The sequence below is a fragment of the Calliopsis andreniformis genome, chromosome 2, assembly GCF_051401765.1.
Source record: "Calliopsis andreniformis isolate RMS-2024a chromosome 2, iyCalAndr_principal, whole genome shotgun sequence".
Lineage (NCBI taxonomy): Eukaryota > Metazoa > Arthropoda > Insecta > Hymenoptera > Andrenidae > Calliopsis > Calliopsis andreniformis.
Window position 1 is genome coordinate 2,389,637 of NC_135063.1, and position 21,897 is coordinate 2,411,533.

Consider the following 21,897-nt stretch of genomic DNA (forward strand, 5'->3'; position numbering starts at 1 on the left):
AAAAAATAGAGAAAAATGAAACGCAATATTAAGGTGTACGATGTCGACACGTACAAATTACTATCTATACCACATGAGGTCGATTTCGACATTTCATATTAACACTAGTAGAACGGAACACTAATCAGTACAAAATTTGAAATCCCTATTACGGCTAACACAACATTTTTTAAAAACAGAATCGTAGAATGTGAATACCGTAGGTTTCTATTGTTAGGCAATAGATTCACCCCAGTAAAACAAGTAATAACAATATGTCGCAACTCGTTCAATCGAAATCAACTTCACGTGACGTAAAATTGCTTTCCCCTCAAATAATCTGATAACTGAGCTTCCCCTGTATCGTGTTCTACAATTCCAGGTCAAAGTCAGATTGCAAAACTAGGATTGTCATTACATCACCGCAAGGGAGTGGTCCTTTCAACCTTCCTTTTTACCTCTAATATTGACCATGACGTTAACGAGACACAGGGGAAACCCGCTACATACGACAGTGATCACATGTACTATAAGTTCATCCAGTGTGTTTGCAAGCTGAGGTGACACGATGACGAACGATTATACACAGATTACAGACCTACGTTAGTATTATGTTATGTCGTATCGCATGCATAGACGTATTTATGCAGTAGAGGCTTCGCATCCTTGTTTTGGTTATTAATAAGTCAGGATTAGACATATGTACTTGGTTGTTTTCCTTATTTCATCTAATACTATCTATATACATGTGTATATTCCACTATAGAAATAAAATTTTAGAAAATTAATAATAATTATATAAACTCTTTTTTGATATTATAAACGTGTGGATATTTTATAAAATTTTTTATATTATCTAAAAGTATTTTAAGACTACCCTTCCTCCCTTTTTACTATCTGTCGAAATAATGGGCCAGTTAAATCATAAATGATTAATATAATCATAAATGATATTTTAAAAGAGGCGATCAGTGTTTGCATAAACATTGGGTTCAAAGCCAATAAATAATGCACTCAATGATACATATCGTATTGTTAGACTAATCGTGGGATATTTTTGTTGGTGTATCTGATCGATACTGAATTTTATCAATCTAAATGCAACTTTATATTTCTAAGTTTCCATTGTGAATGTTTTATGTGAACAAAGTTTCGCTTTCTCTCGTATTGACAACAGTTTTCCTAAACAAACTTTCGTTAAAAATTACGATTGAGAGACTAACAATTTTTAAAATGGGTATTCGTTAACAAGCATTCAAGAGTACCTCGATAATTCCTTGAAATCTGATTAGAGGATATGATTACGATACTATCACATTGTTTAAGTATTTCCAATAAATATAATTTCTTCGAGTGACTATCGGCTGGTCTCTGAATACACGAATTATTTTCGCTGACCTACAACTGAATAAAATCTATTAATAAAAAAAGTTGGGAACTTTTAGAGTTCTGGACATCTTTTCAACAATGATGCCGTGGAGTCAATATTGCGACAGAGGCGAGCCAGCCCCTTCAAGCTTCTGTCATCCCAGTTTTCCTAGGCTTCCTGTTCTATAAATATGTATTCGATATCCATACTTCGAAAATCAATTACCAAATATCTACACGAAGCATGAATGGGAAACACATGTCTGTACTTCTAACAGTGTTATATTCTATTATATTCTTTCATAGGAAACATAGCGACTCAAAAATTAATTCACCAAGAACCACTGCACTTTCATTCAAAATTAAGAAAATTCATTTGCAATTTATTCGTAATTGTATATTTGCCGCTTAAATTTTAACCCGTTTAATGAATCAATGGTTTAATATCGAAACCAAAATATTTCTCAAAAAATATTATCATTGAAATTTATCATTTTTTGATACCTCGTTGGGTACAAGAGTGGCATTTAATATTTACTCCACAGCCAGCGATAGCATCATCAGAAAAATTGAAAAAGATCTCCACTGCACATCACTCGACTTCAAATTCAATTTCCAAGCTCTAATTTTTTGCTGGGCGATTTTCAAACCCGTACATTATTCGCACATCATTCTTCCTTCGTACTGTAAGGACAGAACCAATCCCTCTTGTTTACCAAGGATATCGTTCTACGGTCGTACTTACTTGAATTACATATCGATCTGTTTGTAATTCCTCTCGCAGCTTGCGCTAGAAAGATAGCATTTGCCAAAGTAGCGCAACAAGCATCGCCCCTATCTCCACGACGATATGCAAATCTATTAGTGCTGCCTACACCGGTAAGTGTGAAATTTATTATTCCCTGACCTCTAGACAGTAGCATAATTCCAAACCAAATTATTTTCTAAAATTGCCGTGAACAGTTGCTGCGCAAAAAATCATCGAAGTTTTGACCAATTAAATTGCTAACTTACAAAGCACGTATTGGGGAATAAGGTCGTGCAACCTGTTTCACTTGCAGGTTCCACTGGTTATTAATCGAAACTGTGGCAACCTTTTATGAAAAAAACGACTTCTAGACGACATATGGTCCCTTTCAAACTTCTATCTTTCTGTTGTGTAAAATACATAGAAGCTCAGATTGCCTACTTTTTTTTCTATTCTATAGATTCATCAAAAGTTTTCCCTTTAAATCTGTTCCTATTGTTCACTCAACTTCTTCTTGTAATATAACACTTGTCATAAGAATGGCCAGAGATGGTACAACACGCAACGTTAATCACCCTATAGCAATAAAAACTATTTGGAACAGATAATATCTCTAAAAAATACCTGTTCCTTTTCCTGCTGATTCCTCGGCCAAAGTGTCGCCGTCAGATAAATCTCTCCCAGATGTTGCTTTGGTCTGGCAGGATCCTTCAGCTCTAGCGTGATATCCTGAGATACACCGAGATCAAGTTGCGTTAAATCAAGTTGAGCTGCACCCATAAAGTCATCTTGTAGACCCCAATCGTAGTCGAAAACCTGTCCAAACAACGAAAGTTTATTATTAGTAGCAGAAAAGGGCAAGCAGCTGATAAAACATTTCAAGTTTCTGCTGCAAAACGCTTCAGTTCAGAGGCACAAATGAACACGAAACATTCAATTAAATTTTCTAAGGACCTTTCAAAGCGACGTTTTCAATTGGTGGAGCTTATTAAATAAATTATTCGACCACCTAAATAAGGTCGGTTTTTTATTTTATGCTCTTTTTTTCGAGAGACAATTATAATTGCCGGAATGTACCTTGATCGTGAGCGGCTGAAAAGGGTCTTCTATAGGCAAGGTTACGCTCTCGTCCCAAACTGGATTTAGGTCGCGGTGAACAGTCCGCGACTTGTGCAGCAATCGACCGGAGCATTTCACTTTCACGTAAGGATCGCTGGCGCCTGTAACAGGAAATTAGCTATCCCTCTCTAATCTCGAAATGAAACACTCACTACTAAGAAATGACTAATTATTTATTGACTCTTTGCAAATAAACACTTCTTCATACTTCTTAGACCTTTAGGCAAATCGAATTGTTTGTGCCCAAAGCTTAATTTTTATATTATTTTAGGCTTCCAAAAATTTTGAAAAATCTGGAATGCTTATTCATGTCTTTACTTATTGTTTAATCATTTGTTAAGTACAATTGTCAAAGATTTTTTTCAATAAAAGGGAAACTGTTTTGAAGGAAACTTTAAAGAATACATAATTTTGTTTATGCCACCAACCATTTATAACCCTCCATAGAAAAATTTGAAAATTTGATTACAAATTTATGAAGGTTCTGTATAGCCTTTTATACATACTTTAACTCAGTTATAAAAAAAACATACTGCTTTATCATGTTCTCTTCTTTATGTATACTTGCAAAGGTGAATCAAACGAAACCACTATACTATAGAGACCTGTTCCTATTGGATCGCCCTAAGCGCAGAGATAAGATACCTTTTCAACCAATCGGCAGCTATTTTGGAGACTTTTTGAAAGGATGCTAAACACTTGCCCCTATTGTAATCTATATGAGAAAGAAGGAAAAAAAAATGTATCTCACCGCATCTGTCCATTGCAACCAGATTCGCTCCTCTTCTGATGTGCAAACGAAGCTGGAAAAAAGCATGCTGCCTCAATGCCAATTCCCTTTTCCGCGCGGCCTCCTCCTGGAGGAATACACTATCATCCTGGCTCATCGATCCTCGAGCTTCCTCGTTCAGCTCCCTTGGAGCTTGGAAGCTCAAGGATCCTTTTGTGAGAGCCTCGCTGCATTTTCCAGGACTATCCTCGGGTCTCGTCACGACATTCTGTCTTCCGCCGCGTACCAACGGTGACTCTGTTCACAGAAAATCGAAATACACTTTAATATGTGTACCTATCTCTTCTATTAAGCTGTATAAATTCAAAGCTAGTTCAAAGAATTGCGAGTGTTTCATTCATATTCCGCTGGTGGCTTCCGAAAAATGGTATAGATTAAAATCAATGGGAACATGCCTTGAATATTTAGTCATCTATATATTTTGAAATATCGGACTACATTAGGGCTGGATTTAGGGCACAAAAGCAATAAAAAGTTCACGTAAACAGTTCTCCTATCTGACCTTGTTCCTGAAATATGGGCGGTTCTCTGCTATATCAAATGCTTAAATATTTTCTTATCAAGAAACGAGATTTCGATATGTGGAATAATATGAGGTTATTTGTGAGTGACAAGAAAGTTCACTCATATGGCGCAAGGAATGAAGGATATAAGGTGATACAATTCTTTTATACAGGGTGTTTGACAAAAAGTGCCAAAAATTTTAAGAGACAACTCTACACGTTAAAATAAAACGAAAATGCGTTTAAAGTTTCGTTTCAGAGTTATTAATTGTTGAGAAAACGTTTAAAATTCACGTAAAATGCATCTGGCTTGAACTTATTCGACTGGTTTTGCTGTGCCTGACTTGACTACTGTGCAACAGCGGTAGAATAAGTCCCCAGTCAGATATATTTCACACGTATCGCATACGTACTTTAGGCGTTTCCTTAACAATTAATAACTTTTAACTTGGAAACGAAGTATTAAACACAATTTTGTTACTCTTGATTTTCATCCCATTCTGAGATGTAGAATCATCCCTTAAAATTTCTAACATCTGTTGTGAAACACTCTGCATTTGCTACTTTTTAAGTCATATAAAAGTCTCTTGTGGCTATATTGACCTCTAAATTTAATTAGACTTCATTACCATAAAATTGAACAATGAGTTTCAGGAAATAGATCCTCCGTAGGTTTTTTCATTGTTCCCCAGCGGCTCGACCGCGGTCCAAGTAATTGGAATCTAATTTGCACGAGTTCGTTCCAAAGATAAAAACAAGTCCATTAAAGAGAGGCAGTAATAACCATTAACAACCTAGCACGTCTTATCAATTAGTACGAACGTTTGACTAATTCCCTTCGAACTATCAGGAAAAGTAGATCATAATACATCAGGAAATTATCTCGCTCACGCAGACATGATAACCTACAACTGAGATAACTGAAAAAAGCCTTCCTCATAAAAAGATCCAAATAGCTAGAAAGGCTATAATTCTCAATGCTGCAAAGAGCAAAAAAGGATATACACCTGGATGATTAAGGCAGTGCCTAGCAGGACTCTGCGTGGCTGAGGAGCTTTTGCTGTGTTCGGAGGAGTAATCCGCGGCGTAATCGGATTCGACGCCGCCAGACTTGTAGGAGGCATCCTGCGATAGCACGTTTCCAGTATCCTTCGATTTCTTTCGTTCCTTGCTCCTACTGCGAACCCATCGGCTTTTTAATGTCGCAAAGAAGGTGTGCGTCCGTTGCGCCACCGAAGTGCCGTGTCTCTGGTGCCGATGGGTGACGTTGGATCCGGCCTGTTCACCGCGTCGTGACGGCGAACTGTTGTCGTTGTTCCGGAGCTCCGTGGCGCTTTTCGAGAGCTGACGGCTCCCGTTCAAGTTCAGTCTGGATCTCTCCTCCACGCGGCTATTATCTGGAATTTCATTGTTCCATGATGCAGGCGTGAAAACGCAAGCGTTTATCGACATAGAAACGGAATATTATAGGGATTCCGCGTGAAGTTGGGTCGTCGTATGCGAAAAATGGCTCAAAGGGTTGAATTTCAGTAAGAAACTTCTTAAATTATTGAATTCGATTAATCTAGATTGGGTTCCATTATAGATTAAATTGAGTCTCATTCAACAGTGTTCTATCACATGGAACCGCATCTGATTGCACCGCATCCAGATGGATGTTCTTTGAATACAGTGCACTTCGTTGGCCTTAATTGGTCACGATTGAATTCTATCAGTCCCAGAACTGATGGTACAAGCGGAAAGGGGGTGATTCTACGTGAAAACATAAGATGAAAATGTAGAATAAAAATATACGTTTCGTTTACGAAAAAATTGATTTTGCATTTTGACCGAGTACAAGTGTACCAAACTACAGTTTCAGACGTTTGATGAGTAAACAAGAAAAAGACAATGCTTCTAACGTACTGTAGAAAGTCAGTGGTCATACCGAGAGTGTTCCCCTTACTCCGTATACTCTTCAAGCACCAAAAACTACTTCCGTATGCTTGCACTCGACCATAATTTCAATTTTCAAAAACGAAGCATGTTATCAAAAAATTTTATTCTATATTTTCGACTTATTTTATCATGTAGAATTGATTCCTTTCTACTTGTAGCATCCGTTCTGAGACATTCTGTATCACTCTGTCGTGCTAAACTAGGTGTTAGAGTATTAAAGATCCTAAGGTTCAAGGACATCGTGAAATTTATGAAGTCATGAAAATCATGCGGGTTACGAAGGTCACGGAGGCCCATCACATAGAACTGCATCTGATTAACAGCACACAACATATGGGATGACGGAGGTCATGTAAGTTACAATGATCACGAGGGTCACAGAGTTTACACTTCTGAGTATGTTTAATGAAGTTAAATGATGTTTGATTGGATCCAACGAGGTCAAATAACATTCGTTTCGCGCTGTAAAGATCAGCAAAGTCTGGTTATGTCTGATTGATTTGTCGATAATATCAAACATAGGTACCTAGTTCAATGAACTTGAATAAAGTTCAATGATCTACGATGTATTAGGATTTGATAAACTATAATATTGTTTGATTCAGTTCAGTAGTGTCAGATATGAATCGATAGCATTCTAATAAGTCGGATGTAGTCTGATAAAGCCAATCATGTATGATATGGTATAATAGAGTACATTGTAATCAGATAAAGTTCCATACAGATTGGTTATAACAAAAACGGACAAATGGAATCTGTTAAATATGAACAATGATACTGTCAGATTTTATACGAGACAGTCTTATAAAATCGAACAAGACCTTTTTATCAAAAAAAAAAAAAACGAACTTTCATCTAGTCCATTGTAGCATGGGCACTAGACCAGCTAAGGGTTAAAATACGATATTTTTAATTTCCGACAGTGCTGGTCAAAGAAGGAAACGGATCAAGCGTAAGAAGATTTTTCTTCAGAATAGTTATCAAGTCTCCGGCCCCATTTTGAGGAAATTGAGTGAACTTATATATTCAGCTGGTACACAATACCGTAACCGATCGATTTCTAAGAGCGCGGGAAAGCCACCTGAGCCTTTAATCTCTCCAATGAGGTCATTACAATCACGTTCACAAAGGCGCGCAATTACTGTTAATAAAAGGGCGGTTTATAACGCGCACTCTTCTGCGAGAAAAACAATTGGTTTAGATTCTATCCAGGGCCTAAAGGGAAACCTTTTTTCATTAGATACGGGTTTTCCCACTACATATTAATAACAGTCCAGAAGCCTGAATCTAGGACAGTCACCAACGTTATCGCGCAGATCTTGAATGATCCGCAAGTGTTCCAGAAAAAGAAACTTTACACCCGAAGTGGGACGTTCGACAAAGGCGTTCCACAGACATAGATCAAATCATCACATTTAAATTAAAATTCAGATTTTAACGAAAAATCTGCATCATGATTACAAATCTCACGGAGCTTGGCTAAAACATTTAAATCAACGAATAGATAAGAAAACTCTTATAAACATTAAAAGTTAACAAAAATGTATCCCATATTTTATATATAAAATTTAATCTTTAACGTGATCTAACATCCTACATGTGACGTAAATTTCCAATTCAATAAATTAAAAAGTTTGAAATGGAGGCTAAGCTCTTCTGTACCATGCAATTGGTAAATGTTGCAATCAATAAAGCATTCATTCGCAATTCAAGCCACGAAAACTGTATATTTAGCACAATAACTAATTTACGTTAGTTTCTGCCCGAAATTAGAACAGGCGATAATAACAATCACACAGCTGATAGCGCCATCGGCAAAGCTCGTTACCCTTTCCCCTGTGGCGCGATTTGATCGAAAGTTCAGCGTGTTGTGAATATCCAAATACGATGGTGCATACATGCAGGCACACATACAGGTGCCATGCTCTAAAAGTGTAGCGACCATGGTATTTAAGCGCCAACTGCTGCGCGAATCGCCACAAAAAGCGACGTAAAAATTGGGGTGAAACACCGGAATTAGATACACGATACTCGTGTTAAAAGGGTATCGATGTACGGTCTTGAGTGCAGTCTCTTTGTAGGCAAATAGGTTTATGGATAGCGAACCAATGGAACTAAAAAGGAAAACGAGGGAAGCACATTATACGTGCATGGGGGATCGAAGGGCGAACAACCGCGATACACTCGCTGGTGCGTTATGGAAATCTACATGACATTCTAGTGGCACGTGGAGTAGAGAATGCTGGTACGCGAAAAGGGGTGACTAGTGAAGGTGATAACGCCAACATACAGCAGAGAGGCTGGGATCGAAATCTTTCATCGGCGATGGAATTCGGTCAGTGGTTCCCTGAATAATCGATCATCGTCAAATCTTGTTTTATCGGTTACGTTTTATAAATATTTAAGCAGAAAAGTCGAGACACCAATTAAGTATGGAAATTTAACCGTCATAAATATCCATAGTTGTAAGACAAAACGATATAGGTCATGTATTTTTATTTCCAAGATATACATTCACATTTTTTATTTCTTTAACTCCAAAAAATCATAAAGTGATTTCCATCTTGTTTATATTCAAAATGTGAATTTTATCTTTTGGCCTTCGACCAAGGCAAAAATTCAAATTTTTCTAAAATGTTCAGTGAGAATCAAATGGGCTATGTTAACAGTGACTTTCGCTTACAGGTCCTATATCTGTAATCGAGTATTGATAATACCTAGCTGCATAACTTTCGATACTTGTGCAAAACACTTTCAATATTTACATAGAACCAGTTAAAACCTAGTGGAATGCTCTCTTGTAGATTCACTATAATGTCAACATTAAATGACGATGTCTCAAAGAGGATAATATGTATGCGAAAAGGCGTCTGACGTTTATTAGATTTCGACCAGATCTACCGGAAACGACCTTAACACATCGATCCACTAAGGAAATGAACGTGACATGCGATCATACCGCCTAGGGGATATTACTCTAACTTAATTGATACGCGTGACACAAAGTAACTTCCCCAGATACGTACATGTCATGCAGGGAATGGATAGCAAAAGAGGGAAAGAACTACGATAAAATCTAGTTATATGAAACTCACTCGTGGAAAAGTTTTCACGATGAAGTAAGGAGAGGATATCATCGAGTACTGAGTTACTCTTGAATATACATACTGTCAAACATATTATGGATGACAAAGAATGATAGCGCAGAACTTTTCAGATTTTTTTCGTGTTTCGTGAAATATACATCAAGAACTTACATTAGCAGACACCCTTTTGTGGTCCACTTTATATCGTGAGATGTGGTGGATTCGAATTCAATTCGAAGCTAGGAAATCGCAAACGATTGGAAATGAGATACTCCTAAGTAAACACTTGACTATACCCCCGGGGTGGCTACTACGTTTTGCTTCAAGGAATTTGAGGCTGAACAAATCAATCAGGCCACCAAGTGGTCTCGCAAACAGGCTAATGTCACGTTTCCAGCAAGGAGAAAGACCCTGTATAGAGTAAACGAGCAAGAACGAAACTACAAGGTAATCCCACTTGTCTCTACAGAATTTCAATTAATTTTGAAACTAGTGTCTCTGTACAAATTATTCGATAACTGAGTTCACATATTCCTGTTCTATCGCTCGAATTCCATTGAGACAGAATCTCTGCTTCTCATGTTTCATTGTATGAGGAGGAAAGCTACCGACCGCAATAACTACCGTAGAATTTGTTGAATAGCGTGTAGAAGAATCAAGCTTAGAATTGGAATTAATCGTTAGTGTCTGTTTTAAGATCGTATCATCGATTACGTCAATTTAACGTTTACATAATCGTATAAACCAGATTTGACGGCAATCGTAGTCAATACAGCCTTATTAAGACCTGCTGATCATGTTAACTTGAGGTTAGATTTTTTACTCACAAGGCGTGAAGTTATTCAAGGAGGAAGTTATGTAGATAAGAAAAAATAAAGGACAAGTAATTGTGTTTCGTGCTACCCAAGGAATAAATTGTAATCTAAGAAATGTGACAACTAGTAGGGATTCCTCCGTGACTTCTTTGATTCACCAACTTTTGAATGCAATTTATAGAGCATTATTCAGAGCGGGGAAAATTTAAGAAAATAAGGTAAAAAGATTTGATTTAAAAGTTAGGTCTGAGTTAAGTCTCCTATGTCCTCAATTGAGGGTTTCACTTGAGAAAATAAGATCTTGCTTGAGAGTTAGGTCTCACTTAGAAGTTAGTCCCCAGTGGAGAGTCTGACTTTGAAGTTAGATCTAACATAAAAGTTTCACTTAAAAGTTAGAACTTAATTGAAGGTTTCACTTGCAAGTTAAGTCTCCATTGTATGCTGCACTTAGAAGTTAGGTTTCAAACAAGAATCTCGCTCTGAAGCAAGGTGTCACTGCGCTATCTCATTTAGGAATTAAGGTGTCACTTGAGAGTCTCTCACAGTTAAGTAACAGTGGAGGACTTCGCTGAGAAATGATGTCTGCATTACGTTCGACCTAGGGATCATTGGTTAGAGTGGATAGATTTGTTTTAGGAATCCCTTTACCAAACATCCATGGTAAATCTCCCTTAAGGAACTCACCCACTGGTATTTGTTCACTGTCCTCCGACCCAGCGAGTAGCTCGACGCTCTTGCTCATCTTAGCGACCGTATACGCGGATCGTTTTCCGAAGCTCCAGCTTGCGAGCCTTTAATCTCTTCTTGAAGTGCACCAGTCTGCCGCATGCCGATACCATGATTTCGTCGGGGAATCAGTGAACCTAAGGATCATCGACCAATGATCGCATATTCCGAGTGCTCGTGGGATCCAGCCGATGATGGCCTTCACCTGGATTCCGTGTCAACGCTCCACCATGGGGGCCATTCTTTCCTGCTTTTCGCGGTTGGATGCGTGGCGGCGAGCTGCGATGATATAGATGAAACAGTCATGAAAATATGAGAGACCCCTTTTCACTTTCCGTTTTTGCTATACTCGAACTTAAAGATATTAATTGTTCAAAGTCATTTGAGTAAATATCTCCATCGTGTGCTTTCAGGGCTTTTTTCTGCTCTCTGGAAGTGTGTAGAATAAGGGTAACGCGAGGTATGGTTTGTGGTGGGGATAATGGTCTTGAACTGGCAATATGTTTTTTGAATAGAAAGGAGATAGGAATTGGAAGATATTGTAAAACTACGATTCGAAAGAGGTGTATGTAGAAAAGTTTAAAATTTAAAAAAGGATGATACAAACGTGTCGATATTGATTAAGTTAGTAGAAACATATTGATGCTATAGGAACTTGTTGGCAAGCGAAAACTAGCAAGCTATCTGATCGATAGTATCGCATTTGACTTCTATGAATAGAGACATGATGAGATATGTTAATCGATAGTTGGTCATTTTACAGAAACACAGTATAAAAGCAAAATTTAACAAGTGTCAACATATACGATATGAAAACAAGTATAAAATCTGAAACAAAAATTTCTCAATATATTAAATATTGCACAACATAATTCTATCTCTCAAATTAAATCAGATAGGAGAATCAACGTGTTGCAACACAAAAGTAAGAGGAATTATTCAATAAATATGCGATATCGGAGCACAATCAAGGGGACGGTAATTTAATTTCTTTCATTGCAGCAAATAAATCCCCTTGCTTGTAAAATATCCAATAATTAATTTATTGATTTTTCATTTACATCTTCTAATTCGTTCAGCCGAATAAATCAAATTTCTGCTCCAATCTAAAATTACTATACCCTCACCATATGTGCCTGAGCTTCAGAAATTGAAGTTTACAACTAAATAAATATTCCATCGCCCCAAACAATTCAGTTTGTTATTCATAGCTTTCTAGTGAGAGAAAATCTGGTATTGGCTAATCGAATATATTTCTTGACTCTTCAAAAACAGAAAATAGATACGATGATTTATCCTCGTGAAGATAATGGGAAAATTACTTCCACTCCAAAGAAAGGAACATCGATGAAAGATTTACCGACGAATAATCGCAAATGAAGAATTGTTCAACGAAAATCTACACAAAGACTCGTGTGTTTCGCCCTGTGGGAATGTCAGATTAGAGTCAACGTTTGTCAGCGATAATCCTTACGCGCTAACACGCTCACGTGTCAACATGCGCACCTCCAAAAATGAGTGATCAAATTTTAGCATGCGGTATCATAAATCATACCACACCTTATGGAATTCAACTAGTGTAAAATTTGACAGTTTAGAGAAACACGATTCACGTTACAGGACTACTCTATCGGGAAAATTGAGTGCACCTCTGGAGCCACAGAACATTAACCACCAAATAAGTAATATCTCGCGCAGCAAATTGCACGTTTATGCTACAAGTACTTTTCCTCAATATTGAACATTTCTATAACAGGAAAAAATAGTGTCACTTGAAACGAGTATGAACATCCAAAATGATTGAAATTATGATTATTAGAAATTTTCAATCCTGTTTCATATGCTCTATTGTCTTTCAAATACGGTAGTAGGGAAAGATCACAGAATAGCCTTCAGTAACCAGGAGGTAATTGCTATCCCGAGTACAGTTTCAATAACCATCTGTTATTATTATTTATAAATAATTTTCAAATAAAAATGATTCAATAAGTATCACTTTTTCGATTTAGAAGAATTTTACAGTAAATAGGTACATAGAACATACTCGTTTACTAACTCGTTTAATTTCTACTTCAATTAAGAAGGCACTGCAAGTAATCGGTTTAACGATCGTTAAAGCCACAATAAAGTAGGAAACCGTCAATTTTACAGGTTTCTCTTTTATTTTGTGTCTCAGGAACCGTTGATCTGCAAAATCCACAGTTTTACGTCACTGTGGCGAGGAACGTTTCAGTTACCCTTTGGTAACTTTATGCGACTGTACTCCGTGTCTTAATTGGGACAATTTAGCGATGAAGAACTTGGGAGGACCCTGCTAAACTAACAAACGGTGAGTATAAAATATGTTCTGGACTTTATAAGTATAAAGAAACGTACTTCAGTAATTCTGAAGTAGGTTAGCGAGATTCTATGGCTCAAAATAAAACACAAATGAAGAATAACGAAATTGCGTGGGAGGCTTCGTTTTCAAGAAAAATATATTTGAAAATTAGTCAAGTAAACATGCACCTAATTAATAACTGGACTGCGGATTTTGATCCAACTTCATATTTTCAAAACACAGTTAATTTTTCATATTTCCTATATTATTGCATTCTGTAACTTTTCATACATTACAAGTTTGCATAAATGCATAAAAATCTGTAGTCCAATAATAACTGATATTATAAATTTCACTTCAGTTGCTACGATCGAGATGAGTCGGCAATAGTAGTATCCTGATCGTAAATGAGCCTTGCTATTGTACGATTGTATCAAATAGGTCACAGCAGCGGTATGTAGCGAAATCCGTAACATCACTTATTAGTTAGACGCATGCGTATTCGACTAATTTTCAAATACGTTTTACTTGAAAACGAAGCCTCCACGCAATAACGTTATTCTTGATTTTCATCGTACTTTGAACCATAAAATCTCCCTGACCCAATTTGTACCATGAATTTCGGAACACCCTGTATGTATAATAATAATAACAATTCTACAGGAACTTAATGTCATATGGTATTGTGTATTTTCTCAATTCAGAAAGAGTTGAGTGTACACTTTGTATACGAGTAGGTGTACATTAATGAAAAACGATTATCGTGAGGAAAGTGTCAATTTCTCATAAGTGTCAGATAAAACTCATCAGCGAATATACGTCTGACCCAAATACCTTCCGACCTTTGAACAACCCCATAACTAAGAATATCAGCTAAATTCGATCAGCGTCCGATACGCTGCAAGCAAGGTCCAAGTTTAGAAGTGACAACTACTCCTTTCTTGCTTATACTACTGGATATTGTATCAGGTAAAGATGTTTCGAGCTGAAATTTGTATAAATATGTGAGATTGATGTAGCATATAACTGGCAGATGCCACAACTTCAACCGACGCTGTGACAGTATCGCGCGAGTAATGTAACTGGGTTACTATGATTCTACTACTATGAACAACAGTTCAATATAGTCAAGTTAACCACTACAACTCCGGTATAATAGTTAACCAAGATCTCCACCCTCTCGTGAAATGATTAATTGAATTCACTTGAAAAAACTATACTACAATGTCAAACTTCCATAAATTCGTCGAAATGTCAACGCGAGATCAAGACCTTCAACAATTCAGTAGCCAAAAGCTTCTTTCAAACGCAAGGCTTTTGTTCGTGGTCTAACGACGCGCTTTTGACCCCGTTCTTGCTAGACCCACCATTGCACGCGGTTTTTTCGCCGGCGTGAAAGAATTCCAGCGAGATGTAAACACTCTATACCTCGTTCTAGAAAAATCTTTTTGTGTTCTTCTCGTATGAGCCGTGCTAAATGAATTACGAGGGAATATCAAGATGTCGTTGCGAGAACAGCATCAAGCGTGCGAGAAGGCAGCAATCTTATAAGCACACAGTACCTACCTACTAATCGTTTAATGATTAAACTGTAATCGGTATGTATCCTCTAACAGGATACGCGAAAGCGGCGATTTGTTCTTACGATGCATCTGTGCGAAAGGCGAACTGCGAGAAGAATCAACGTAAAGTCGACTTGGAAGCCGGCTGCTATGTGAATGCAACTTCTTATCAAGCCGTTTGCAGTCAAATTCTAAGTAAATGAAATTGCGCTACTATCGTAACGACGTTGTTTGAAACTATAAAAGTGTTTTGTTTGGAACTCGTTTAAGCGTGAGAAGTGCTCTCGCGAAATTTAGATTTTTATCAGACTTTTATAGGGGCGACAGAAGGAGGAGTAAATAAAATTTTTCGTATCTCTAAGTCGTTGCCAAATTAAATGCAAAAATCTGATTTTTATTCATTTCTCGTTACCTTTAAACCTTCACATGTTTGTTCTTAGAAAATTGTTATTTTTGGATCTGGTTTTAGAAGATACTGATTCTCAAGTTAGGGAATAAAGGATAACACGATATCATTGTATAAGAGAACAATAAAGTATTAATGTACAGAGGATCTTTAAGTCATAAAGTGTGAGTGAAATCTGATTAACTCTTGGATCCATTAAAACCCTCTCAAATGCTCACAAACACCTTCACACCTCTTTAACTCTTTCAATGCCGAATGTTTTCGGGCTATGAAAGAAAGTTTTTCTTACCACCTATTAATAATAATAGCCTAGATAAGCTTCACATAAAATTTTATGATTTTAAGTCTAAATTTAGTACAATTCGAGGACCAATGTTGCATATACCCACATCTCAACAAAAACAAATATATGACGGACAATCAATAATTATCCGCAATATAGCTATAACTTTTATTTCAATACAAATAAAAAATCGGCAATAATATCATTTTTCAGTATAAGCTCTTTATTTTTCAACTAACTTGGTCCGTCGTTCAAGAAGCTTTCTTATACCTACAAAAAATGACATTTTCGGCGGAGCAGTAAACCATGTATCTACCGCTTCCTTTACTTTTTGGTTCAAGGTGTATTAGCAGCTCCTTGATATCTCTTTAAGTAAATTAAACAGTGATAGTCAAAAGGGATAAGCTGAGGTAGTCTTAGGCCATGTGAGGCCCAAAAAACTGTAAATGTCAATTTTCTTGCAGATGATTGCCTTTTGAACATTTTCTTGTGGACGATTATAAACATGTCCATTACATGCTCTGACACTGACTCTGAGATTCGTAACATATCTCTATTTTTCATCAACAATGATGATTCTGTCTAAGCAGACGTTAAGGGGCTATCGATTCACCTTGAATCAAAAAGGAGGGGATGCACATGATTGGCTTACTGCTCAGCCGAAAATACTATTTTCCACCAAGTGGGTTAAAAAGCAAAGGGATTATACTGAAAAATGATGTTAATACCGATTTTCTACTTGTATTGAAATAAAAGTTATACCTGCCTACGTCGCGATTAATTAGTGATTCATCCTCATATTAATTGTTTAATTTTTGTAAACTAAATATATAATGTTGTGTATACGCAACATCGAGTGTGAAAGAATTAAATGCACTCAAAATTACTCACGCACTCAAGTTGGCTCAAACTTGCTTAAATAGACTCCAAGAAATACAGATATAGTCATTTAAATCTAATTCACGCCATAACTAGAATTAAACATTACAACTAGAATAAATGTGTCATGGGAAAAGAGAACTCTAAGTGAAGATGCTTGAGAACTAGTAACCTAGAACATTTTTCTTGAGCAAGAAAGAATGCACTAGTAAACGCTGTACAATTAAATTCTTGTGAAAAATTGATTTTTTTGAATAATTTTTTTCGGGTACTTACATAGTTTTCTGAAAAAATAAATTTTAAAAGTACACCGAAAAATAGAGTAAGCTTTATCTTCAAACCGTTCTCCGATATGAATTCTCGAACTTTGAAATAGGTGTGGAACACGCTTGTTCTCCAATCTCGCCATCATGTATCCACTTAACTAGGTTAACAGAAGTTTGTGCGTTCTCACTGTCATGATATTTTCAGACAAAAGAAAACTCGATCTCGAACAATATTAAGTCAGGAAAACATCTGCCAGGAATGAACGAAGTGGAGATTCAAATAGTATATAGGTACTTTTTTAATCAAATTTTCTCGAAAGCAAGAACTTACCTATTTAAACATAAACGATTTATTGTAAGAGAAAGACCCTGCGTTTCACTTCTCACAAAAACTTATGTCTCTAATTCGTCGTCAAATTAAATACAAAAATTTGTTTTTTATTAATTTCTTGTTATTTTTAAACCTCCATATTTGTTGTTTAAACAATTTACGACACAAAAACAGCACTACGTCACTACTTCAAATTGACTATCAATTCGAGAACCCATTCGTCTCTTTACTTAACGAGATTCTTGAGAATACGTGTCCTGCCACAAACTGATCAACAGTGGATACCGAGTAATTTCGAGATCTTAAGCCAATAGAAGTTTCCAATTCAGAGGGATTCATCGGAGAAGGGAGAGCTTGTTCACGATTCAACTACTGTGCAATTTAAATTTTAGATAAAATCAGAGTATGAATTTCGATACGTTTTCTCGGAGCATCGATCTAGACCCGAAATTCATTTACGTTTTAAATAAAACTACTCCTTTTCGAATGGTCAACTTTATCCTCTTTTTCCCTGTCTTTGTTTCTCTCTCCCCGTACCCGCTTGCGGTGTTTTAAGCCCTTCATTAGCCAGATAACTAGGCTGAAATTGGAGGGAATAAATTAACGGGCCCCTAACATTTCTGCCTCTTATTTATGTGCATCGGAGAATATTAAAAGTGGCAGATCGATACGTGTTCATGGGGATGGGAGAAAACGAATCACGAATATGTACGCGATATCAGTATCGGGTTGTGTTTCAAGGTTCTACACTCTCAAATACAGAGGAATCGCAGACCCCTTGAGTGGCCCTGAGCAAGACAATCATCCCCTGATTCGTCTTATTTCTCCCCTCAGCATTATTTGCTTTTCTCTTACACTTATTACTTAGTGTTGATTAAAAATAAACATAGTATTCTTGAAAAAATAAAATAAAACATATTAGTTGTTTTTGGTCTTTTGACAATTTTAGTGTGAAAAAAGGTAATATTATAAATAGACCATAGAAGAAATATAGTCATTAGCTACGGATTCTGCTGGTTTCGATAAAATTAGCAATCTAGAGGAAGAATAGAAGCTTCCAAAATTAGATGATTGTTGTTGTACATTATTGACATAAGTAATTACGTACAAATGATATAATTCCTATTTCTTACAATATTAATCACGACCGTTAATTTCCCGCAATAACTACGTAATGCTAAAATGAATTTCCACACTTAAACGAGCCAACTACTCCTGAAAGATATAATATCAAGAAATAAGACATCGAAAGTAAATTATTTGAAATGATTTGCAGTAAATATTTCTACTAGTCCTGAAAGAAAATTTGACTCTTTATAAAATCCGTACCATCAAGAAACATAACTTGCAGAAAAGTCTCAAATTGATTTGTAATTTAATTGTCTCCAAATTTTCCAAGAAAACATTTCGAACACTGCAGTTAATATGCACAACTTGCTGCAATCTTTGAGTGCTGCGAAATCCATCAAGGAAATAGACGGAGATTTTAATCAAAGAATTAATCAAGGGATCTAGCACCTTCTTTGCATAAAAGTATAACTTCGCAGACAGCAGCAAACTTTGATAAAGTTTCTAAATCACTTCTAACCCGTTCTGCATAACACTACACTATACCTTAACAATTTGAAAGATTTACTACATGATGACTACTAAAATTATCAACTTTTTGTTAATATATTCACCGACTCAGTAAAGATAATTTAACTTCTCTTAAAAGCCTTTACATAAACCAAAATTCTTATAAAAGTTACATATAATTCTTGCGTCTTGTACGCAAAATATTCTTCTGAGAGGTAAACAGACAGAGACAGAGAAAAAGAAAAAAAGAAAAAGGGTTAGGAGAAAGACAGTTATCAAATTTTTAAACGAACGTACATAAAGTTAATAACACCAAATGAAAGTGAATAACGCGATAAGGATTAATTACGTTACATGTGCAATGTTGGCAGCTATCAATATCGTTACGGTATTAGCTTCCGCTCCGTAATCTTCTTCCTGTCGATGCAGCTTCCGTACAGAAACATCCCGTCGTTCTCTTTTATCAAATAAACGCGACTCTTAATAAGATTTCCCGCACAGTGGCGCGAGTGCCGTGACCGAAATTCCCCGTGCTCCTCGTCTACGCGTACTCCGGCGAAGCTTCATCTGAAAATACCATGGTACTTTCGGTCGTACGGTATCACCGATCTTCCTACACCCCACGCGTGACATCTCGCAACCACCCATTGACTGTTTTCACCGAGAAGCACTTCGATACGCGACGTAGCACTTTGCCTCTGACCTTTCCACGCGTGCGAATGCTCGACCTCTGCATCGTTTCACGCGTACTGTAGTAACATAAACCACCTAATCAAGGATTATGCTGGGACCAGTCCCATCTCACAACCTCCCCAAGTCTTTTTTCATTCCCATGTCACAGAAAAACTTCACCGTCGCTCGCTGCATGCATCTAAGCGGTCAGAGGTCACGTTACCTTGCGAAATTCAGTCTCGACGAGCACTCCGACGCACCAGAGACTCGAGTTTCCGACACTGTGTGAAACTGTGCAAGGAGGAAAATGGAACAGAGAATGTACGAACACCCACGACTCGCCACCTCGACGGTTTCGTGTCCGAGAGGCCACTGACAGAACTCGCGACTCCCCATCTTCTTGGGTACTCCTACCCCTCATACACTGATCGCGCCCCGCTGGTGGGAGGAAGGAGCGACAAAGAAGGGATGTCGGGCGCCACGTGAGAGCGAGAGAAAGAGGAATAGGCTCTATCGACCCAACTGACACAGCAGCGTTGTGCGAAAGGTGGAAATACACTGGTAGTGATGGGTCCGACAAAAACGCTTCATTGTACACCCCCTTAGGAGCACGCTGGGAATAGAGCGATAATTCCCTCTCGGCAAATATGCTTTTCAATATGCTTTCAATGCTTGTTTATTAGATCTTACTTCCAACGCGCTGTTTTGTTACTTTTCGACACTTTATTAAGTACAGTGTTATAGAAGAAACAGAGAGTATGGAGTAGCAAGTTCGTTACTTTGTACACTGTTTTTCATTATTTTTCGAGAGTTTACTGAGTGGGGTTAGTATAGAAAAAACAAGAAGTTTGGAGTGACTGGAGTATCGAGATTTTTTGTTACTTTATACAGTAACACTCTTTGATGTTAAAAAAGATTTAAAAAGATAAATTTTACATAGACTGTTTTTCTGTAAGATCATCGACCCGAACAAGAGTCTTGTATCAACAAGTAGATATAAACATTCGCAAGCACGTCTCGTTCTCGCGAACCAAGTATCAATGCCAAACGAAGGTGAGGATCGATGCCATCACTATGCACATTATTGCACATGCAAGCTTCCGCAGACGACGTCGACAGACGACAAAACGGCGCCAACGTGGTCTGTGGGAGGGCACTATAGTCGTTCGAAATTTGGATACTTCCGGGAGGGGTGACCGAAGAAGAGAGAAATGAAATAATCATAGATAAAGAACGAAAGTGCTTAAAACATTGTCAGTTTGATCTACATATTTTACATATTTTCGCAGAGGGTCAAGCACCTGAAATTCATCGGGCTCCACGGAATTTTATCGTGCTCTAAATACAGTTATGAACGGTTAAAACCGATATGTGTCTGTAAAAATTAGTTCATTGATTCAGTATTGCACGTGGAAACCACATTTGCAAATCCTAATCTAATTATGCATTTTTTCCTACTGTTGTTATACTATCTTTCTTTTTTTGTATTTGATTAGATACTTAGATGAAAAATTATTGTAGGTTAAAATCGAGTAGCCGCATGCGTAAATGAATAAGAAAATAGGGGAGTAGGGAGAAAGTAGGGGAGAGGAGAATGGTATGATCATGTGATGAAAATAGTCTCTCAATGATCTTGAGATACCAATTAATTTTTCGCCAAGTAATAGAGTTAATTAAAATCTGACGTATGATTATTATCAAACTAGGAATGATTTAAGACTGTACTTTAATTCCTTTTTGGCAACAGACGGCATATCTCAGCAGAGTACGTAGAGCGAAAAATTAAATTCTTCAAGAACCCTTGACAGGCAAAAAGAAAATTGCGCCTCGGTAGTTGCGAAGCCATAATGTTTCGCGGTAAACTGAATAGTAGCGAGTTTGTATGAAGATTTGTATTAGTTAATGAGAGTACATTAGGGTAATTAATAGAAGAAACCGCGCCTTTAAAAACATTCGCACGCAATTCCCGTAGTTTTTTGTGATATGCAAATTCTTTCCAAGAATGTACACTTCAGAGTAAAATTCAATTAAGAAGTAAATATTTCAGAATTGTAATGAAAACTACTTTTTATATCTCCACTTTAAGCCTACCTGGAGTGAAAAGTTAATTTTTTCCCACTTACTTGATATTGAGTTTCCCAATTAAAAAACTAAATCACCAACAAAAGTTTCTATTGGAAAATTTAGTGAAGTTCCAACGATATTACTGTGAGACAGTCTTCCTTTGAGAGGACGATATCTACTGTCCGCTTATTTGCATCTGATTCTCCTTGCTGCATCGTGATTGTCTTTTTCAAACATTCGTACAGAAAACTGTCTCGTCAGTTGAAATAATCATCTCAGACTGTTTTTATTTCATCTAAGTCAGTATAGAAGTCTTCTTTAAACAAAGTGGCCTAGATTTCCAAGGTATTTACAATATCATCCAGAGCGCAACATGACTCTCCGTTCAGCACAACAATCTCATAAACTAGTTTACTATAATATAATCACAATGAAAATTTGTATCAAATTCATGTTTAGACTAG

General features: G+C 37.0%; 1 protein-coding gene across 2 annotated transcripts in view; it reads right to left on the reverse strand.

The window, feature by feature from the left end:
- The window catches only part of Mctp (multiple C2 domain and transmembrane region protein), a 33,646-nt gene extending 13,934 nt beyond the window's left edge, over positions 1 to 19,712 (reverse strand). For both annotated transcript variants that reach the window (XM_076392769.1, XM_076392768.1), the window contains exons 1-6: positions 19,593 to 19,712; positions 11,031 to 11,351; positions 5,515 to 5,904; positions 3,966 to 4,241; positions 3,173 to 3,315; positions 2,720 to 2,911 (exon numbers count right to left, since the gene is read on the reverse strand). In XM_076392769.1, coding sequence (XP_076248884.1) covers positions 2,720 to 2,911; positions 3,173 to 3,315; positions 3,966 to 4,241; positions 5,515 to 5,904; positions 11,031 to 11,088 — 1,059 coding nt within the window. In that variant the 5' untranslated portion in view covers positions 11,089 to 11,351; positions 19,593 to 19,712. The remainder of the gene's footprint in view (positions 1 to 2,719; positions 2,912 to 3,172; positions 3,316 to 3,965; positions 4,242 to 5,514; positions 5,905 to 11,030; positions 11,352 to 19,592) is intronic.
- Positions 19,713 to 21,897: the final 2,185 nt, after the last annotated feature.